This window comes from Rhinolophus hipposideros (genome assembly GCF_964194185.1).
Source record: "Rhinolophus hipposideros genome assembly, chromosome: 1".
Lineage (NCBI taxonomy): Eukaryota > Metazoa > Chordata > Mammalia > Chiroptera > Rhinolophidae > Rhinolophus > Rhinolophus hipposideros.
This window is the reverse complement of record NC_138047.1, coordinates 110,351,748-110,368,047: the sequence shown is the minus strand read 5'-3', so window position 1 is coordinate 110,368,047 and position 16,300 is coordinate 110,351,748. Positions and strand designations below refer to the sequence as shown.

The window sequence follows — 16,300 nt, the reverse complement described above, 5'->3', positions numbered from 1 at the left end:
TCGCTTCCTGTGACTTCATCGCCCACCCGTGGGTCTTCCCCAGCCCGCCCCCGCGGAGCCCGGGCCAGTGTCCCTGCCTAAGACGCCGACGAGTGTGTGCACAAGGACAGTGAAGAGAAGCCGCGGTGGAACGACAGACGTTCGGGACGCAGAAAACGATTCCACCCCTCGTGGTTTTCAAGGCGTTCCACGGGCCACTTCCCGAGAGACGTTAGGGCCCGGCAGCAACGCGGGGAAGCGCCACGTGCCGGGGCCCTCACCCCCAGGACCGGCGGCGGGGCCGCCCACGCCGCACGGGCCAGGCCCACAGCGCAGGCCGGCCGCGGCCCCCCCGCCTCACTGGGAACAAGATGGGTGATGAGACGGCCGCGTTCCCACCCCCATCCCGGCGGGGATCAGGAACCACGACATGGCATCTGGAGAAAGCGTAGGAGCCGCGGGCTGATGCTTTATTGCACCCTAACGTCACGGCGACAACAGCCGTCCCCAGCCCGCAGGCCGGCGTCCCGGGCAGCACACGGGACCGCAGGCGGCGGCTGGCAAGGCTCCGCGTCGCCCGTCGCGCCCGCCGCACCTGCTGAGCACCCAGGGGCCCACGGTCTCTGCGCCCAAATCCTCAGGCGTCGCGTGGCCTCGGCTGAGTTGGCCCGGCCCAGCCCAGCGCCGCCTCCACACGGCCGGCCGGTTTTAGGGGACGTGGGCCTGGCACGGACGCCCCCGCCCCACCGGCACCCCCAGGAAATGTAGGGCACATGAGTGCCTTGACCACGGCCTGTCCCCCTCCATCAGCTGAACCCCGTGGAGCCAGGGTGGCACGGGTGCTTGCGCCTCCGCTCAGCGCCCACCAGCGGGGAACCTGAAGCCTGGCCCTCCCTGGACTCGGGGGCAGAAGGCACATAGGCGCTCACCCCTCCAGGGCATAGAGGGCCCCCACACCACACAGCGGAGGGAGGGCAGCTAAGGGCAGCCAGTCCCTCGCCCACACAGCCAAGGCCTGTGGGAAGCCTGGGGTCTCCCTGGGCAGGGAGCAGCCACCAGGCAGTCCCCGGCAATGCTCACCCCGCAGTGGCACTCCAGGTCTCCCCTCCACTCGCAGGCTGCCTAAGGTCCTCAGCGGCTTCCGTGAGGCCAGCAGCCGGCTTGGGAACAGGAGTAGGAGGACTTACATTAGCTGGTCTTGGACGAAACTGCGTCTGGCATGTAACCAGCAGGCAGACGTGCTCCACAAAATTAAGGCAAGTGGCCCAGCTTAGGGCCATCTGGGGCAGACGCCAGGGCCTCCGAAAAGCCAGCTCAGGGGACCCTGGACTACTTTGCCGATAGGCCCAAGGCCGTGCTCTGTGACAGGCACCCACCCGCACCCGGAGGAGTGGGAAGTGGAGGAGGCAGGAGCGCTGAAGACCCAGCCCACTGCCAGAGCTTGAGAACTTCCTTTCTGAATGAAAGCCCTCATCCTCCTGCAATTGGGGGAGCCCTGGCCTGGAGGCAGCGGTGGGGGCACTGGCAGGGGCTGGCCAACTCAGCGCACGGCACACACGTCCAGGATGCAGAAGCGCGCACGGCAAGTGGGACAGGGCACGCGGCTGGCCAGCCAGGTGTCAGGGCGTTGCGGGTCCTGGCGGCTGGCGAACCACTTGCCCATGCAGATGAGACACCACATGGGGCGGCAGTAGCACTGCTGGCACTCGCCTTCGGCCGCCTCCTGGCAAGTCTTCACCAGCTTCACGCTGGCACGTGTCTGCATGCAGCCGATGCATGCCTCCAGTTCCTGCGGGCAGCCCAAGGGGGTCAGAGGAGCCTGGCTGGACACCCCCATAAGGCCTCCAGCCCCCCAACCAGGGGACCTGGCCTGTGGGGATCTGGCTGTGGGAAACCACCCGCCCCTGCCCACCCCCCCACCTGGCTGCTGGGGACCGAGTAGGCCGGATTGGCATCCACCAGGGAGGCAAACGTGTCCAGGAACAGGTCACTGAGGCTCTGGCGGATGACCACATGGGCTGCACTGCGGATGGGAGCCCGCAGCTTCTCACACAGCTCGCCATACTCCGTGGAGTTGAGCCTGCACGAGGCGGGGGCCGCGTTAAGGCCGCTGGGCCAAGGCTTCTGTTCCCGGGGGCCTGGCGAGGACCCCGGGGCAGGCATAGGGGAGGCCGAGGCTGTGCCCCGAGGGTAGTGGAGGGGCCCACAGCCACACAGAACGTGAGGCCCCAGGCCCAGCCCAGCTTCCTGGTGAGAACCAGCCAGCAAAGATGGCCCTGAGGCCAGAGCCCACAGACTCGGCACCACGTGCTAGCCCCCACGGGACACAGGAAGGGTGGGAGGATTGCCACTGAGACACAGAGCATTGGGCAGGTTCCAAGTCGTGTCCTAGGAGGGGCCCAGCAGGCCAGCCATGGCCTGAGGTATGGAGGACCTCAGCTCCAGCCCAGGCCCCACAGGTGAGGCAGCACCACACCTGTCCTGTCCAACCCCCAGATGTCGCAGTGTGCTCCCCTGAGAAGCTGTGGAAGCAGCTCAGAGGACAACATGCATGAAAGGGGAGCGGAGGATACCTTTGGGAACAAGAGGGGGGCAGAGGGCCAGGGAGGGGGCCCTGATGGAGGGTCACACTGGAGGGGCCACTCCCACCCATCACCACCTCCCAGAGGGACACAGACACCGGAATGGGGCACAAGCTGGGCACACGCCCACCCGTGAGCCCCAGCCCGCCCTACCCCACCACAGGCGTGCCTACCGGATGTCGAAGGCCTGCACGGCAGGGCTGGCACTGGCCACACGGATGGTGAGGAGCTGCACAGGCAGGTTTGAGTCCGGTGACAGCTCATGCTGCTGTGACTCTGTCACAGTCAGGTGCACATCCTGCTGCTGGGCCACGTGCACACGGTATGTGGTCACTTTCATCACCCACGTGTCCGTCACGATTACACGGGCACCCGGTGCCCCAGTGGCAAACTTATCAATCCGCCGGAACTCAGTGTTGACTGAGGAAGCAACAGCCCGCCAGCCTGACTGCGGGAGGGCATAGAGGGCCAGGGTGCGGGCCAGCGGGTGGCGGGCCCACCGGTCCCGGGACCAGTTGTAGATGAGGCTGCAGGCGATGGTGGGCAGGGTCACCGCCAGCAGGAGGAAGAGCTGCCAGCCCTCAGAGGCCTGGCTAGGGGAGTAGAGCCGCTTCTCCAAGGCTGCAAAGCACATGCCCATGTAATAGCCTGCAAGGGACGGGGCGGCCTCAGCGAAGGTCGGAATGCCAGGCCCTCATCCTGCCCTGGTGGTGCTCACCAAGAGCTACAGTGCTGCCCCTGCACCTCTCGGGGGCCACTTCCTTTCATCCCCAGCCATGGGCCTGGCACTCTGCCCTGGTCAGCTCCCAAGGTGAGGCTGTGTACCTGAGGCCAGGTGAGTCTCACAGCTGGCCAGGTTCAGCCCTTGCCCATGGCACTAACACAGTAAGTGAAGGAAAAGCATTTTTAATTTCACACAATACGTGAGTACGGAAAACAAGAAAAACCTAGAAAAGTAAAATAAATACTAGGATCTGGTGTCACCCTATACAGAGCTGCCCACTGGCCCTCCCATTGGCCTACTGACCCCACACCCCCTGAGGAGGCTCATCCTGAGCTGGCACATCACGTGCCAGACAGTAAGCAGAGAAGGATGGGGGCACATCAAAAGAACACAGGAGCCCGTGCCCGGGCCCCTGTAGGCCAGGTGGGGGCCATCTGCAAGTCAAATGAACAAAGCAGATAGCGAGCAGCTGCACAGGCAGGTCTGCGACTGCAAACCTAATAGTAAACGTTTGCTGTTAGTCAAATCACTACCTTTTAGGATAATTTGTTAAGTTGCAATAGATGTTCTATCTAGAAGCCTCAAAGCTTTTCAAAATAAATTGAAAATCAGCCCTGTGTCTGGCCACCACCAGGCTTCACCACCTCTTCCAGGTGTGGCCCCCTGAATCATTCGGCCACCTAAATTCTGGTTTCCCACCGACAGGCCCCATGCGCTTGCAGCCTCAGCCCAGCCCCCTCCCGGCTGCTCTCCATGCCCACAGGGCTGTTGTGCCCAGCTGCCAGCTGAAAACCCCTCCCTGTGTGCACAGGGCTGCAGGTGGGGCGGGCCACCAGCCACCTGCTGTCCCAGACCTGCTTCTGCCTCGTCCTCCAGAAATCCTGATTAGTACCCCACTCTTTAGCCAGTCCCCCGACCAACCAGAAGACAGACTGGCCTCCCGTGGGCCAGCTAGCACCTGGGTCAGCGCCCAGCACAGTCTCTGGACAACCCCTGAGCGTACTGGCCACACACAGGCTTTCCAGTCTCTGCACCTGTGACACCCCCACCTGGCGTCAACCATCTCTGCCTGCCCTTTCCACACCCACCTTCCATGGCCTGGGCAAGACCACCTCCTCCCTGTGTTGGAATCAATTAACTTATGCTCCTCTCCTGGGAACTGCCACCCACGTAACATTTGGCGACCTGCCCCAGCTGGGGGAAACATCCCCTCTAGGGCTCTGCCACCTGCAAACGTCCAGCTGTCGCCGGCAGTAAACACACGGGCCTCGGCTCTCGGGGCGACCGGTGTTCCCGGCATTCTCCCTGACTATTCCCCATTGGGCGGTGACCCCGCGACCCAGCCACCTCAGGGGCCCTGGGGCTGGGCTACGCGAGCCCTTGACCCGGCCAGCTGCTTCCCTCCACCAGGGGAACAATGACCAAGAGCATCAGGCGCCTCACCCAGCGGCAGCAGCGAGTGGCACAGCAGCGTGGCGGCCGTGCGGCGCAGGTGGTAGGGCACGAAGGCGGCGTCCTCGCTGCCCAGCCAGCCCGACAGCAGGTTCTGCACCGTGAGCCCGGCCGAGTGGAACTCCGTGGGCGTGAACACGAAGCACACGGCGAACACCAGGTAGGCCAGCGTGAAGGTGACCTCGGGACTGTCCATCGCGCCGCCGCCGGCACCACCAAGCCGTCCCGGCAAGGCCGCCGCCCACGGCGCGGGGAACAGGCCCGAGCGTCCCGGTCCCGAAGACGCCGGGGGATGGGCGCCGGGTACTGTGGGAGATGGAGTTCCCTTCCGCGGAGCGCTCTGGGAAATGGAGTACCCCGCCCGCCCCCACGCGCAGCGCTGGGCGCTCTGGGAGATGCAGGCCCCGCGGAGCACTCCGGGAAATGCAGTTCCCCCGCTCCGCACACAGGCGTCATTTGTGAACCAGCCCGCCTGTCCTCCGAGGGTTTGGCTCCTCCTCACGCCCCGCCCGGAGGGCGGTGCTGTACCTGGTCCCATTTTACAGCGGGGTAAACTGAGACCCGGGCGAGCGGCTCAGGCCCCCCATTTCCGTTCAACCCAGTCACGTCCGCAGCAGAGCCCGAGACCTCCGGTCGACGGCGGGGCCTGCAGCCATCGCCCGTCCGCCGCTCGGCGCGCCGAGGCCCGCCTCGCCCAGCGTGCCCCTAGCCCCGGAAGCGCAACCGCCGGCGCGGCCTCCCATTGGCCGCGGGCGCCCCGTGCGTTCCGCCCACGGCCGCGAGCTGATTGGCCGCGCGCGCCAACCGTCGGTATTTGAATCGGCGGCGGGCGGACGCAGCCCGGGACTGCGCGCCTCCCGCTCCGTCTGCTCCGTGCGGCGGCCGGCAGGTAAGGCGGCCAAGGCCGGCCGACCCCCCACCCCTGACGCTCCCGCCGCCCCTCCTCGGGGGCCGCCGGCCGTCCTCGCGGCCGCGCGTCCAGGGACATCTCCCCGGTCCTCAGCCCGGCAGCGCGGCCGACGCCGTCCGGCCACTTGGTCTCCTGGTCGCCCTCCCGAGGCTCGGCCGTAGGGCACGGTCCGCAGGCCTCCTCCGGCCCCCTGGGGGCCTCGTCCCCGCAAAGTCCACCTGCGGCTGCGACTTGCAAGGGCCCGTGTCGGGCCCGTGTCCGCCCCGCCCGCGGCCGCTGCCGGCCCCGCGAGCCGCTTCCCGGCCCCGACGGGGCGGGCCCGCCGCCGTTTCCACCACGGCGACACCTGCGCTCGCGCCCTCCCGTCCACTGCACTCCGCGCGGGCGGCTTCCGCTCGGGAGCCTCTGCCGCGGCCTCCGTCCTTAGGGGAAGCCGAGCCCCCGTGGAGGCCGCCGTCGCCGTACTGCCCCCCCCCACTTACGCCGGTCACGCCGCCCAGAAACCCGAGGCAGCCTTGCGTGCTGTCGTTTCTCCCTCCACGCGCGGCGGGCCTGCTGGCCACGCCAGGCCGGCCCCTCGGCCTCGGCCCACCCCCGGCTCCGCGGGTCAGGCCCGCCGCCCGCTCTGACCTTGGCTTCCAGGCTGCCCCCCGGCTGCCGCAGCCCCCAGGGCCCCACCGTCAACAGGTGCCGGTAGGGCTCCTTGAGCAGCTCAGTGCTCAGCTCCATGGCAGCTCCTAGTTTGGGAGTCATGGCCGTGACCATCTGGAAGACTCTAGGAAGAGTGGGCTGTTCTAGAACCTTCTGGGCCTGACTGGAGGCCGCTGGTGCGTTTCTGAGATTCCAGGACCTCATGTAGAAGGTGTTCAACTCCCTGCTGAGTAATTCTGCCCGTGGCTGCTGCTTCCCTCCAGCTCCTCCCCTGGGCCTTTGCCCACCTGACACCCTCTTCTGGTCCCCATTTTCCAGCCCCGTGAGGGTGACAGGGAGCAAGCGTCAGCACCCTCCTGCTTTTCTGTTGTCTGCTGACTTGGCCACCTGCTCCAGCTCTGATGAGGCCTCAGCCCCTTGAGTGGAGGCCTGTGGGGAGCCCCACCCTTCCTCGCCTCCTGCAGTTTCTCCAGGCCAGCACTCACCTGGCTCCTGACTTATGCACCAAATCTGACTTAGTGCGAGAATCCGTTCTTCCTCCTTACCCCGTGGGCTGAAGGCCCTTCTAGCTCTTGGTCCTGGGTGGTGGCCTCTCCCCAGCCCAGCTGAAGAGCCACAGTCTCCCAAAGCAGGACAGGGGCTGGTAGAGGACACGCTGCCTGAGGTGTGACCCTCCTGTGCTGGACGGTGCATCTCCCTGTGACACTGCAGGGTCAGCTGTCGTCACGTCTGCATGTCTGTACGACACAGCCCTCAAACTGACAGAAACTGTGTTTCCAGAATGAGTCTGCAAATCTTCGATGACGAAAATGTCACTGGTGACAGAAGTACAGAAAACTGCGACTTCCTGTTTTCACCACTGGAACTTACCGGAAGATCCTCTGTTCTCTGTGTGTCACAGAAAGAAAATGTGCCGCCCAAGAGCATAGCTAAAGCTATGAAGGTAAACGTGTTTTGCCCTTATAAGAGTGACTGTGTGTCACATGTTAGGTCACTTTGGGACCTGGTGACTTATTGAGCTGGCAGGGCACACACTGCCAGCGTGGTGGTTGGAAACTTGAATTATTGAACAGGTGCTCTCCTCCCTTCCCAACAGGTGACTTTTCAGACACCTCTGCGAGACCCCCAGACACACAGGATTCTAAGTCCTAGCAGGAGCAGCAAACTCGAGGCCTGCTGTGGTCTGGGCGACACCTTTGGATTAGAAAACTCTCAAGTCTCGGTCCAGAAAGAGAAGTAAGTGTCGGTGCTTTTGCTGTACTGCAACATCTCTGATGGACTTGGCGGGCAAATGCTGTTTTGTTATCTGTCACATCTGTCGGGCTTCTCCTGGTCTCTGCTCTGCATCTGTGCAGTGCGTGGCCCAGAGCATTCAGCATCAAGTCATTTGTCAGTGGGAAGATGGATAGTGAGATACTGAGAATAAGTGTGATTCAGATTCCACTCCCCTGGCATGCCCTTGCCACCAGAGTGGCCTTGGCTGTTGCTTCTCTAACTTCCTGAAGTGTCCTGACCATGTCTCCAAGGAAAGACACGCTGTGGTTTTCTAGTTTTGCATTCCACTGGGGTCTCCCCAGCCCCGTGTTCTTAATGTTAGGCCGCAGAGATAGGTGTTCCTTTTAGAGGCTGAGGTGTGTCTGTCGTGGAATCTGGTCAGAAGACAAGTAGCCGAAGGGATCGGGTTTTGAACCCTTGACTTTCACCAGGAAAAGCTTCTTGGCAGCCTCACCAGGCATTCACTGTCTGGCTTGAGTATTTGGAAAGAAGGGTCCTGGTGGCAGCTCTTTACCCCCAGAGTGGGCTGACTGGGGCGAGGGGCCTCACTGGCACACTTTTGAGCTAACTTCTATAGACTTAAACTTCAAAACTTGCCTTTTATACAGATTTCAGATGTACAGAGAAAGATGTACAAGCAAAGCATCACTAACACATCCCTCTCCTCACTTAAGTAAAACGCCCACAGGGCCCTGCTCCCATCTCCCCATGGGAGCTTCTTGAATCAATCTTTTCCTCTCCCCAGGTTTCTGTGCTATTTTTCAACTTCACTATTGTGGTTTTCCTTTTGAGATTCAACTGAAGGAAATTAGAGTAATTCAAATACTGTTCTTTGTAACAACCCAAGACGGAAAGGAAACCCTATTGGTGTCTCTGGCGCTGCCTCCCCTTCGGGTTCCCACCCGCTCAAGGGCAGCAGAGCAGAGGCATGGGGGGGCCAGGAGAGGACCTCGAGAAGGTGACCTGGCTGGAGGCAGCCCCTGTCTTCCCCTCTCTGCAGTGAGGAGCTGACCCTCGTGTGCCATGACTGTCCCTGACTGTGTAGCCGGGGGCCCCTGACTGACGGGTCGATAGGCCAGCATGGTCACCTGTGTAGCACCTCCCTGCCCTGTCTCTCAGTCACCTGGGAGGCCTCCAGCAGCAATTGATGGGAATGTGCTCGTGTAACAAGGAGAGGGTTGACTAAATGTTCGTTTTGTCTGTCTTTAGCTAATATTTTCAGTGTGGGCTGAAATCTACACAGAAAGCTAAAATAGGTTCCTTGGTGTTAACTAAGTCTGTTTCTAAAAAGCCAACAGTTCCCCATGGAAGTGGACACCAAAACGACCAACGGGACCCCTCAGAATCCAGCAGTAGCTCATGCCACCACCCTCCCGGAGGACCTGGGAGCTGCCTCTGAGGACAGGCATTCCGGTGGGACCACCTCCACACCCCAGGCCAGCCTGGGCCCCCCAAGCTCTCCCCGGCCCGCAGCAAGTCTTGAAAACCAAGTGGCATGTGCAGGACAAATGTCTGCCAGCCCTGTGCAAGGCTTGGAGGACAAGGGTAGTTGTGATTTCCTAGAGAAAACCGTTGCATGCGCCTCCGACATCCTAGAAGATCCTCCCAGCGTGGCAGTCCAGGGCAGAACGGGGGAGTCTCAAAGAGCCACGGGAGAAAGGGTGAGCGGAGCCCCTGCCTCCTCAGCTGGGGCTGCGTTGCCCCCTGGTACTCACCCAGAAGTTGCCCACAGAGAAGGCCCCCTCGGAGGCCTGCCTGGGGCCCTGGCCATGCCGCCAAGTTCTCAGAACACAGAGGCCGAGGGCCAGATGGTCGACTCTTCAAGGAGTGGGCCCAGGAGGCTAGAATGTGACTTCTCTAACAATGCCACCAGCAAAAGGCCACTCCCACCCAGGGACCTGGGGAAGAGAGCCGACCCCCAGCCTCTCCCAAGAGCAGAGGCGAGGCAGGAAAAGGCCCCGGAGGAGGAGGGTGAAGATCCCGGTCCCCCTCCCCAGGGGTCTTATGACCCGGACTGGGACAAGCTGGATGACCCCAACTTCACCGTGTCCGGAGGTGATGGAGGAACTCAGCCCCAAGAACACCCCCAGAGCAGGCCTGTCGGGCCTATGGCCGAGCTGCTGAGCTCTGGGCCTGCGGCTGCAGGAGACTCATTTCCGAGCCAGTGAGTAAGAGGTGGCTGCTCCATGGCGTGCGTGTTAGAAGACCCGGGACCAGAAATGCCACTTACACAACCCTGAGAAGGGATCTTGGGGCAGGCAGGCTGTTGTGAGCTAGCGAAGCAGATCGAGGCCACACCTGGCGAGGTCCCCTCCACGAGTGGGGGCTGTCCTTGGCTTTTTAAGGGGATTGTCTAATACACTTGGGAGGTCTAGAAAGATATCTGGGGAAAACTAATTCCCAAGGCACTGAGGGCTGGTGGTAGGTGGCGCCTGCTGCCTCCCAGTGTGTTAGCCCTCTCACGCCACTCACTGCTCCCTGGGGGCAGCTGCTAAGTGGCCGCCAAGTGTTGGCTCATAAGAGCTCTTGGCCAGTGTCCGGCCGTCCAGCACTCACATTTGACGCAGAGCTACTGACTGTCCCCAGACTGCCCTCCTAGCCCTGGCACTGCACAGTGAAGCTGAGGGAGTCGTCACCCGGCACCTGGCTTTGCCAGTTTCCTGGTAAAAGGGGCAAATCTCAGGGATGCTGTCTGTTGCTCTGAGACAGCCTCAAAGCTCGCACCTGCTTCCGGTCCTCCTTCGAGGCTCGGATTCTCTCAGGTGACGGGGGCTGCCCAGCTTAGCCCTGTGCCTGGCTTTCTAGGTGAGAGCTCAGGACAGATGGCAGCTCAGTGCCCGGGGGGTGAGGGGCAGGGGGGGCAGGCCCTGCTGACCCTGTCTCTTCAGGCAGGTGCCTTCAGGCCCAGCTGATGACACACCTGTGACACAGACCACGGTGGGGACCACGGGCAAGGTACGGAGTCTGTGTGCCTGACCATGAGCGTGTCCTCCCACTGGCGCCACCGTTTACACATGGGGAGGCCAGTGGTGACAGGTGGACATGCTGCTGCCCCCCACCCGGGCCCCGCGACTGCGACATGCCCAAACTGAGCCCCCGGGGGGCCCCCACCTTCCTTCTAGGATGAAACGGCCATTTCTCCAGGGCCTGCAGCTCTCGCCAGCAGCTCGGGCAGGGAGCCCGCAGCCCTGCCTGCTGACCCAGCGCCCCCTACTCTGGAGGGGGGGCCGGAGCCTGTCTTGGACCTGAGTGAGGAGCGCTTCCGAGACCCAGCCGAGGGTATGTTGTCCCTGGGTCGCTGCTCGTCTGGCCGTGCCGTCTGGTGAGCGGGTGTGTTGAGTGGCGTTTGCAGGCGGTCATTCCCCAGGCAGCTTGGTTCCCAGCCTTCTGTGAAGCATTCACGTGGAAACTGCTTGGTCAAAAGGGGGCGTTTTGAGGAGGTGCCTTTAACATAAAGGACTTCTAGAAACGGGCTTTGTAGACTTGCGTAGGAAAACATGCCAAGGTGTGAACAAGGGATGAGGCCGTGCCCAGCACAGGTCCGCAGTCGCCGCTGGGGCCTCCGTAGTGAGGGTTTCTCAGCGAGCCTGCTTAAGACTCCGTAATTGACAAAAGTTTTCTCCCATTCTGGGGGTTCTTTGCACTTTCGCGATGTGCCCTTGGAAGACATGTTAACTTTGCAGTCTAATTTATGTGTTTTTTTTTCTGTTTTATGATTTTCGTCTCAAATCTAAGAAATCACTGCCCGAGTTTTCAGCATGAAGATTTACCCCGTATTTTCTTCAACAATTGCATAGTTTTAGCTTTCATGTTTAGGTTTTTGACCCATTTTGAGTTAGTTTTCATATATGGCATGAGGCATCCTTAGGTTTTTAAGGGAAGGTTATGTTACCAGAAATTAAAGGACTTTTCCAGGGTGGTTTTAAACAGTGCTTCTCAACCAGGACGATGGAGCCGTTGGGACACTTGGCTGGCACCTCTGGGGGTGCTTCTTAGCACCCCATAGGGCCCAGCACGGCCTCACAGCATGACCTGGCCCAGCCCCCAGGTGGCATTAGGGGGAGGCAGAAACTCCAACTTAAAGCAAAGGACCGCGGGTCCCAGGTCCAGGGTGGGCGGTGGGCGGGAGTGGTCACAGCTCAGGGTTTGCACAGCCAGCACTGGGGATTCTGGGCCTCCCCTGAGGGCCCAGAAGCCACTGAGCTGGCCCTTGTTTCCCTGAAGAACCGTGTCATGCCTTGAGTGGGGTGATGACCGTGGTGCTGACGTGTGCCCTCTCAGTCCTAGGTGCAGGGGCCGAGGTGGACTACCTGGAGCAGTTTGGGACTTCCTCGGTGAGCATGCGCCCCGTCACGACCCTGCCAAGGGGCCGCCTCGACCGTGGTCCAGGCCAAGTGGCAGCACCATGGCTGCTGGGTCTCTCCCAGCCCTCTCCCTGCACCCTCTCTTAGCCGGGCCCCAGGTCCCTGTAGAGGCCTGTGCCGGGCTCGCCCCGAGGCAGACTCCAGAGCACCCTGCCGCGTTCCGGGGTCAGCCGGGCCCTGGTGGCATCTCACCACGTGTTGTCACCTGCCCGGCCCATTGGTCGCCTCGCACTTGCCGCTATCTGTCAGGGACCACAGGGACCCTGCTGACTTGCCCACCCCTTCAGTTTAAGGAGTCGGCCCTGAGGAAACAGTCCTTATACCTCAAGTTTGACCCGCTCCTGAATGACAGCCCTCAGAGAGCAGCGCCTGCGGCCGCCGAGACCCACAGGTACGCCTCCCGTCTCAGTGCGCCGTCCGTCAGGGCCTTCTCGACCTCTGGACCGCGGGCTCAGAGGAGCCCCTTGGGTGCAGGACAGCGGTGCCACGCCTCACGTCCGTGGGTCTCTGAGCCAGGAGACAGTGACAGGGGCAGCACAGCCACCCACTGCCTGTCCTGAGTAAGGTCTCACCGCCAGTCACATGTCCCTCTGCACGGCCAGTCGCACTAGAATGGCAGCATGGCCCACAGATCCTGACACGTTGGCTCTCAGGCCCTTTGCGGAACCTGGGCTGGTCCTGCTCTGGGGAATGACACAGGTCCCTTCTGTCCAGTCTCAGTGTGCAGGGCGCGGACCCACCTACCTCGGGAAGTCCGCCTGAGGCCAAGCTGGTGGACCTCGACTTCCTGGGAGCTGCAGACGTCCCCGTAAGTGCTTCGGCCCACATGCTATGCAGACGTGTGTGTTAGGGCCTTGGGCTTCCATCCCAGGATCTGAAGCTTCTAAAGGTCGGCTGGGACCACGGGGCCGCTCCTATCACTGGTCACTGCTGTGCTGTCCCAGGAGCCTCCCTCATGGCAGGGAGAATGCAATGGGGGCTATGACCTGGCTGGCCTCTGTCACCCACAGGTATTGGGCCCACCTCCGTGTGTCCTCGGGCCCGGGGCCCCACTGCTGCCTGTGGGGCCCATCGTGGACGTGCTGCAGTACAGCCAGAAGGACCTGGACGCAGCGGTGAGGACAAGGCGTGGGGACAGGGTTTATGTCACGCTGGGCCAGGGACTCGCCGAGAGCTGGGTGGATAGCTCCAGGAGGCGTGTGTGGCCAGCACCTCACAGAGCCTGTCCACACCCACCTGCGGGCCCTACTCTAAGCCGCCTATGAGTGGAAGCCAGCTAGCGGGCAGGGCTGGGCCTCAGGGCCCCTGACCCCTGGGCGACTCCACCAGCAGCTGGCCTGGCCTGGCCTCATTGCCTGGCAGCCACCTGCCCCATTCAGAGCCAGCCGAGAACTCCCAGGGTCGGGCCCTCAGCCTCCCCATGTCATGTTCTTTCTGGCACCGGGCCTCACCTCGAGTGAGAGGTGTACCCAGGCCACACATCTGCAGGCCCCTGGGGCTGCTAAGGGACTGGGCTCTCGCCGGGCACCTGCCTGGCCCAGCCTGGTGAGACATGGTGCAGAGCCTGGCCAGGAGGGGCCACAGCAGCTCCCTGTGCTTTGTGCAGGTTGAGGCGGCACAGAAGGAGACCGTGGAGCTCAGGAGCACGTGTGATGCCCTGCGTGAGAGGAACCTGGAGATGGGGTAAGGCCTGCCGCAGGGCCCACTCCGGCCACTCGGATGCCACGGGCAGGCAGTCACCACACATCTCTCCCACAGGAAGATCATGGATGGCTATGAGAGGATCGTGTACCAGGCGATGGGTGAGCCGGTAGCCCACGGGCTCCCTTTCCTAGCAGCCTTTCCCACTGGGGTGAGGCAGGCACAGCCAGGCCCAGTGTGGGAGCGGTTAGGGAGACCGGTGAGGCCGTGCAGCTGGCATCTTTTGCCCCCAAATTCAGCAGATCCTGAGCTAGCAGCTTGGGTCCCTCCCACACTGTACATCCAACTTTGGCCTCTCTGGGTGTCAGGTTCTGGACTGGAGGGTGGGAGCACCAGACCCCACCCCCCGGCAAGGACTCGGGTTCCTGGAGGTCCCTGAATGTGGGGACAGGAGTGGCCGTGGGCGCTCGGCACCGCCCATCTTCCTCAGGGACCTGAGCTGTCGGATTTGGGGTGGACCTGGTATGGGGGAAGCAGCTGTTTTCTGGGCGCGGTGCAGAGCCCTCGCCACCTTCCTCCAGTGGGCCCCGGGCAGGCTGCAGCCACTGCTCCAGCTGCCCCCCTGTCCATGCCTTTCGGCCCCTGCCTCCTGCTCCCAGTCGCCTGTGTGTCAGCCTGGAGGCTGTCCCCCAACCCCACATGCTTGCTTTTCTCAAGAGGAGGCTCAGGAACAGAAGGAGCTGGCCAAAGCTGAGATCCAGAAGATTCTGAAAGAAAAAGACCAGCTGACTGCAGACCTGAGCTCCATGGAAAAGTCGTTCTCTGACCTGTTCAAGCGGTTTGAGAAACAGAAGGATGTGATTGAAGGTTACCGCACGGTAGGTGGGGGCCGCGCCTGCCCACCAGCCTGGCCGCACAGGGCTCTGCTGGGCACAGTCGGTGACCCAGCTGGGCTGCCGTGTCCTCACCTTGTAACCGGGAGCCCAAGTCCCTTCGGACTAGAGGCTGCTCTCCCTACTGTACCCGGTTCCTGGCCGTGGCACACGAGCAGAGGAACTGGAAGCCACAGCCTGGAGGCAGGACCGCACTGGGCCAAGGGGATGCCGAGGGCCAGCAGCTGCCTTCTGGACGGGGGTCTGGGCTGCTCGGACCTCAGTGGTCCCCCTGGGTGGGGGTGTGGAGGCGTCGGGGCCACACACAGGGCTGCCAGGTGAGGGACATCTCTGGTGCCAGGCAAGCTGAAGGGAGAGGCGATGGCAGCCGGGAAGGGCTGGGGGTCAGGCCCTGTGTCCAGGTTGGGAGGCCTGGGGCTGTGTGTGTGTGGAAGGGCCTTCCAAAAGAAAACAGGAAGTGCTGTTTTACTAGTCCCAGGGCTCCCAGAGGGGGCACCTGTCCACACCTGACCCAGGGCTTGAGAAGCCAAGCCTGACGCCCAGAGCAGCGTGCTGTCAGCAGCTGGTGTCCCCTCCTCCTTGCAGAACGAAGAGTCACTGAAGAAGTGTGTTGAGGATTACATAGTAAGGGTGGAGAAAGAAGGCCAGCGGTACCAGGCGCTGAAGGCCCAGGCAGAAGACAAGCTGCGGCTGTGAGGAGTGGGCCCGGTGGGCGGGAGGTGGGGGGGGCGGGGGCGAGGGCGGGGCGCCTGAGCCGCCCCCTGCTTGTCCAGGGCCAACGAGGAGATCGCGCAGGTGCGCAGCAAGGCCCAGGCCGAGGCCGTGGCCTTCCAGGCCAGCCTGAGGAAGGAGCAGATGCGCGTCCACTCGCTGGAGAAGGCCGTGGAGCAGAAGGTGGGCGCTGGGCCTGGAGGGGAGCACCTTCCAGAGGGTCATGGGCCACTGCCCTCCTGCCTGGCCTTGGCATCTGGCCAAGGCAGGGCGGCTGCATCTGGGGCTTGGTGTTTCTCCTGCAGACTAAGGAGAACGATGAGCTGACCAGAATCTGTGACGACCTCATCTCCAAGATGGAGAAGATCTGATGTGGTCCTGGCCCTGAGCCCACCCACCTCTGCCCTGCCTGTCTCCCTGTCCCTGCCTGTCTCCCTCTCTGTCTGTCTGTCAGAAGTTTTCATGTTATTTCTTCTCTCCTAACCTCAGCTCATTTTTAAACTAGATTACTTTAGAAAGACTAAATAAAGTTTCCCTTAAGTTTAAGCACTGTAGTTGCCGGGTCTTGATTCAGACGAAGTCTCTAGCTTTGGCCAAACCGCCCACAGCTGCCCACTGGGCCTCCAGCCCTTGCCTGGCTGTACCTTGGAGCTGCCAGTGGGCAGGTGCCCTGCTTGAGGGACAGCCACGCAGTCCTGGGGCGTCTGTCTTGTGACCAACAATCAAAATCCAAAGGGACTAAAGCCTTAATGAAACAGCAGGCAGGCAGACATGGTGACAGCTGGCCCTGTGGTGCCTGGCGAGCCTGCTCCCCATTAACGGGGCTCGCCCAGTGGGTGGGCAGTTGGGCTACTTAACACAGTGCCAGCAGTGACCTCGCCGCTGCGGTGGCTTCCAACCTGCTGAAGCCTAAGTGCAAAATGCTCCCCTAAGAAGAAAGTCTCCAAGTGGTCTGCTGCCGCCCGATCCCCTGGTGCCAGCTATACCCCATGACTTCCAGAGCTAGTCCTGGGGGGTAAGAGCATGTGACACAGCAAACAACCGAGTCGAGCCAGGGCTTGTGGCCTGCTCTCTGGAGAAACCCAACCGGAGCACAGTTGTGGCTCGTGACAAAAGTC

At 62.2% G+C, this 16,300-nt stretch overlaps 2 protein-coding genes across 2 annotated transcripts; one reads left to right on the top strand and one right to left on the bottom strand.

Annotated features, from left to right (window-relative positions):
* Positions 1-420: 420 nt before the first annotated feature.
* Positions 421-5,433, bottom strand: TMEM129 (transmembrane protein 129, E3 ubiquitin ligase). The gene is made up of 4 exons (XM_081051001.1): positions 4,729-5,433; positions 2,735-3,209; positions 1,900-2,059; positions 421-1,768 (listed from the first exon to the last, which is right to left on the bottom strand). The coding sequence occupies exons 1-4, from the start codon at positions 5,273-5,275 to the stop codon at positions 1,520-1,522; spliced, it is 1,431 nt and encodes a 476-aa protein (XP_080907127.1). The 5' UTR covers positions 5,276-5,433; the 3' UTR covers positions 421-1,519.
* Positions 5,340-15,726, top strand: TACC3 (transforming acidic coiled-coil containing protein 3). The gene is made up of 16 exons (XM_081050994.1): positions 5,340-5,626; positions 7,079-7,241; positions 7,395-7,534; positions 8,865-9,737; positions 10,462-10,528; positions 10,696-10,852; positions 11,855-11,907; positions 12,225-12,328; positions 12,652-12,745; positions 12,948-13,052; positions 13,544-13,620; positions 13,696-13,739; positions 14,296-14,456; positions 15,057-15,163; positions 15,245-15,365; positions 15,488-15,726. The coding sequence occupies exons 2-16, from the start codon at positions 7,080-7,082 to the stop codon at positions 15,551-15,553; spliced, it is 2,331 nt and encodes a 776-aa protein (XP_080907120.1). The 5' UTR covers positions 5,340-5,626; position 7,079; the 3' UTR covers positions 15,554-15,726.
* Positions 15,727-16,300: the final 574 nt, after the last annotated feature.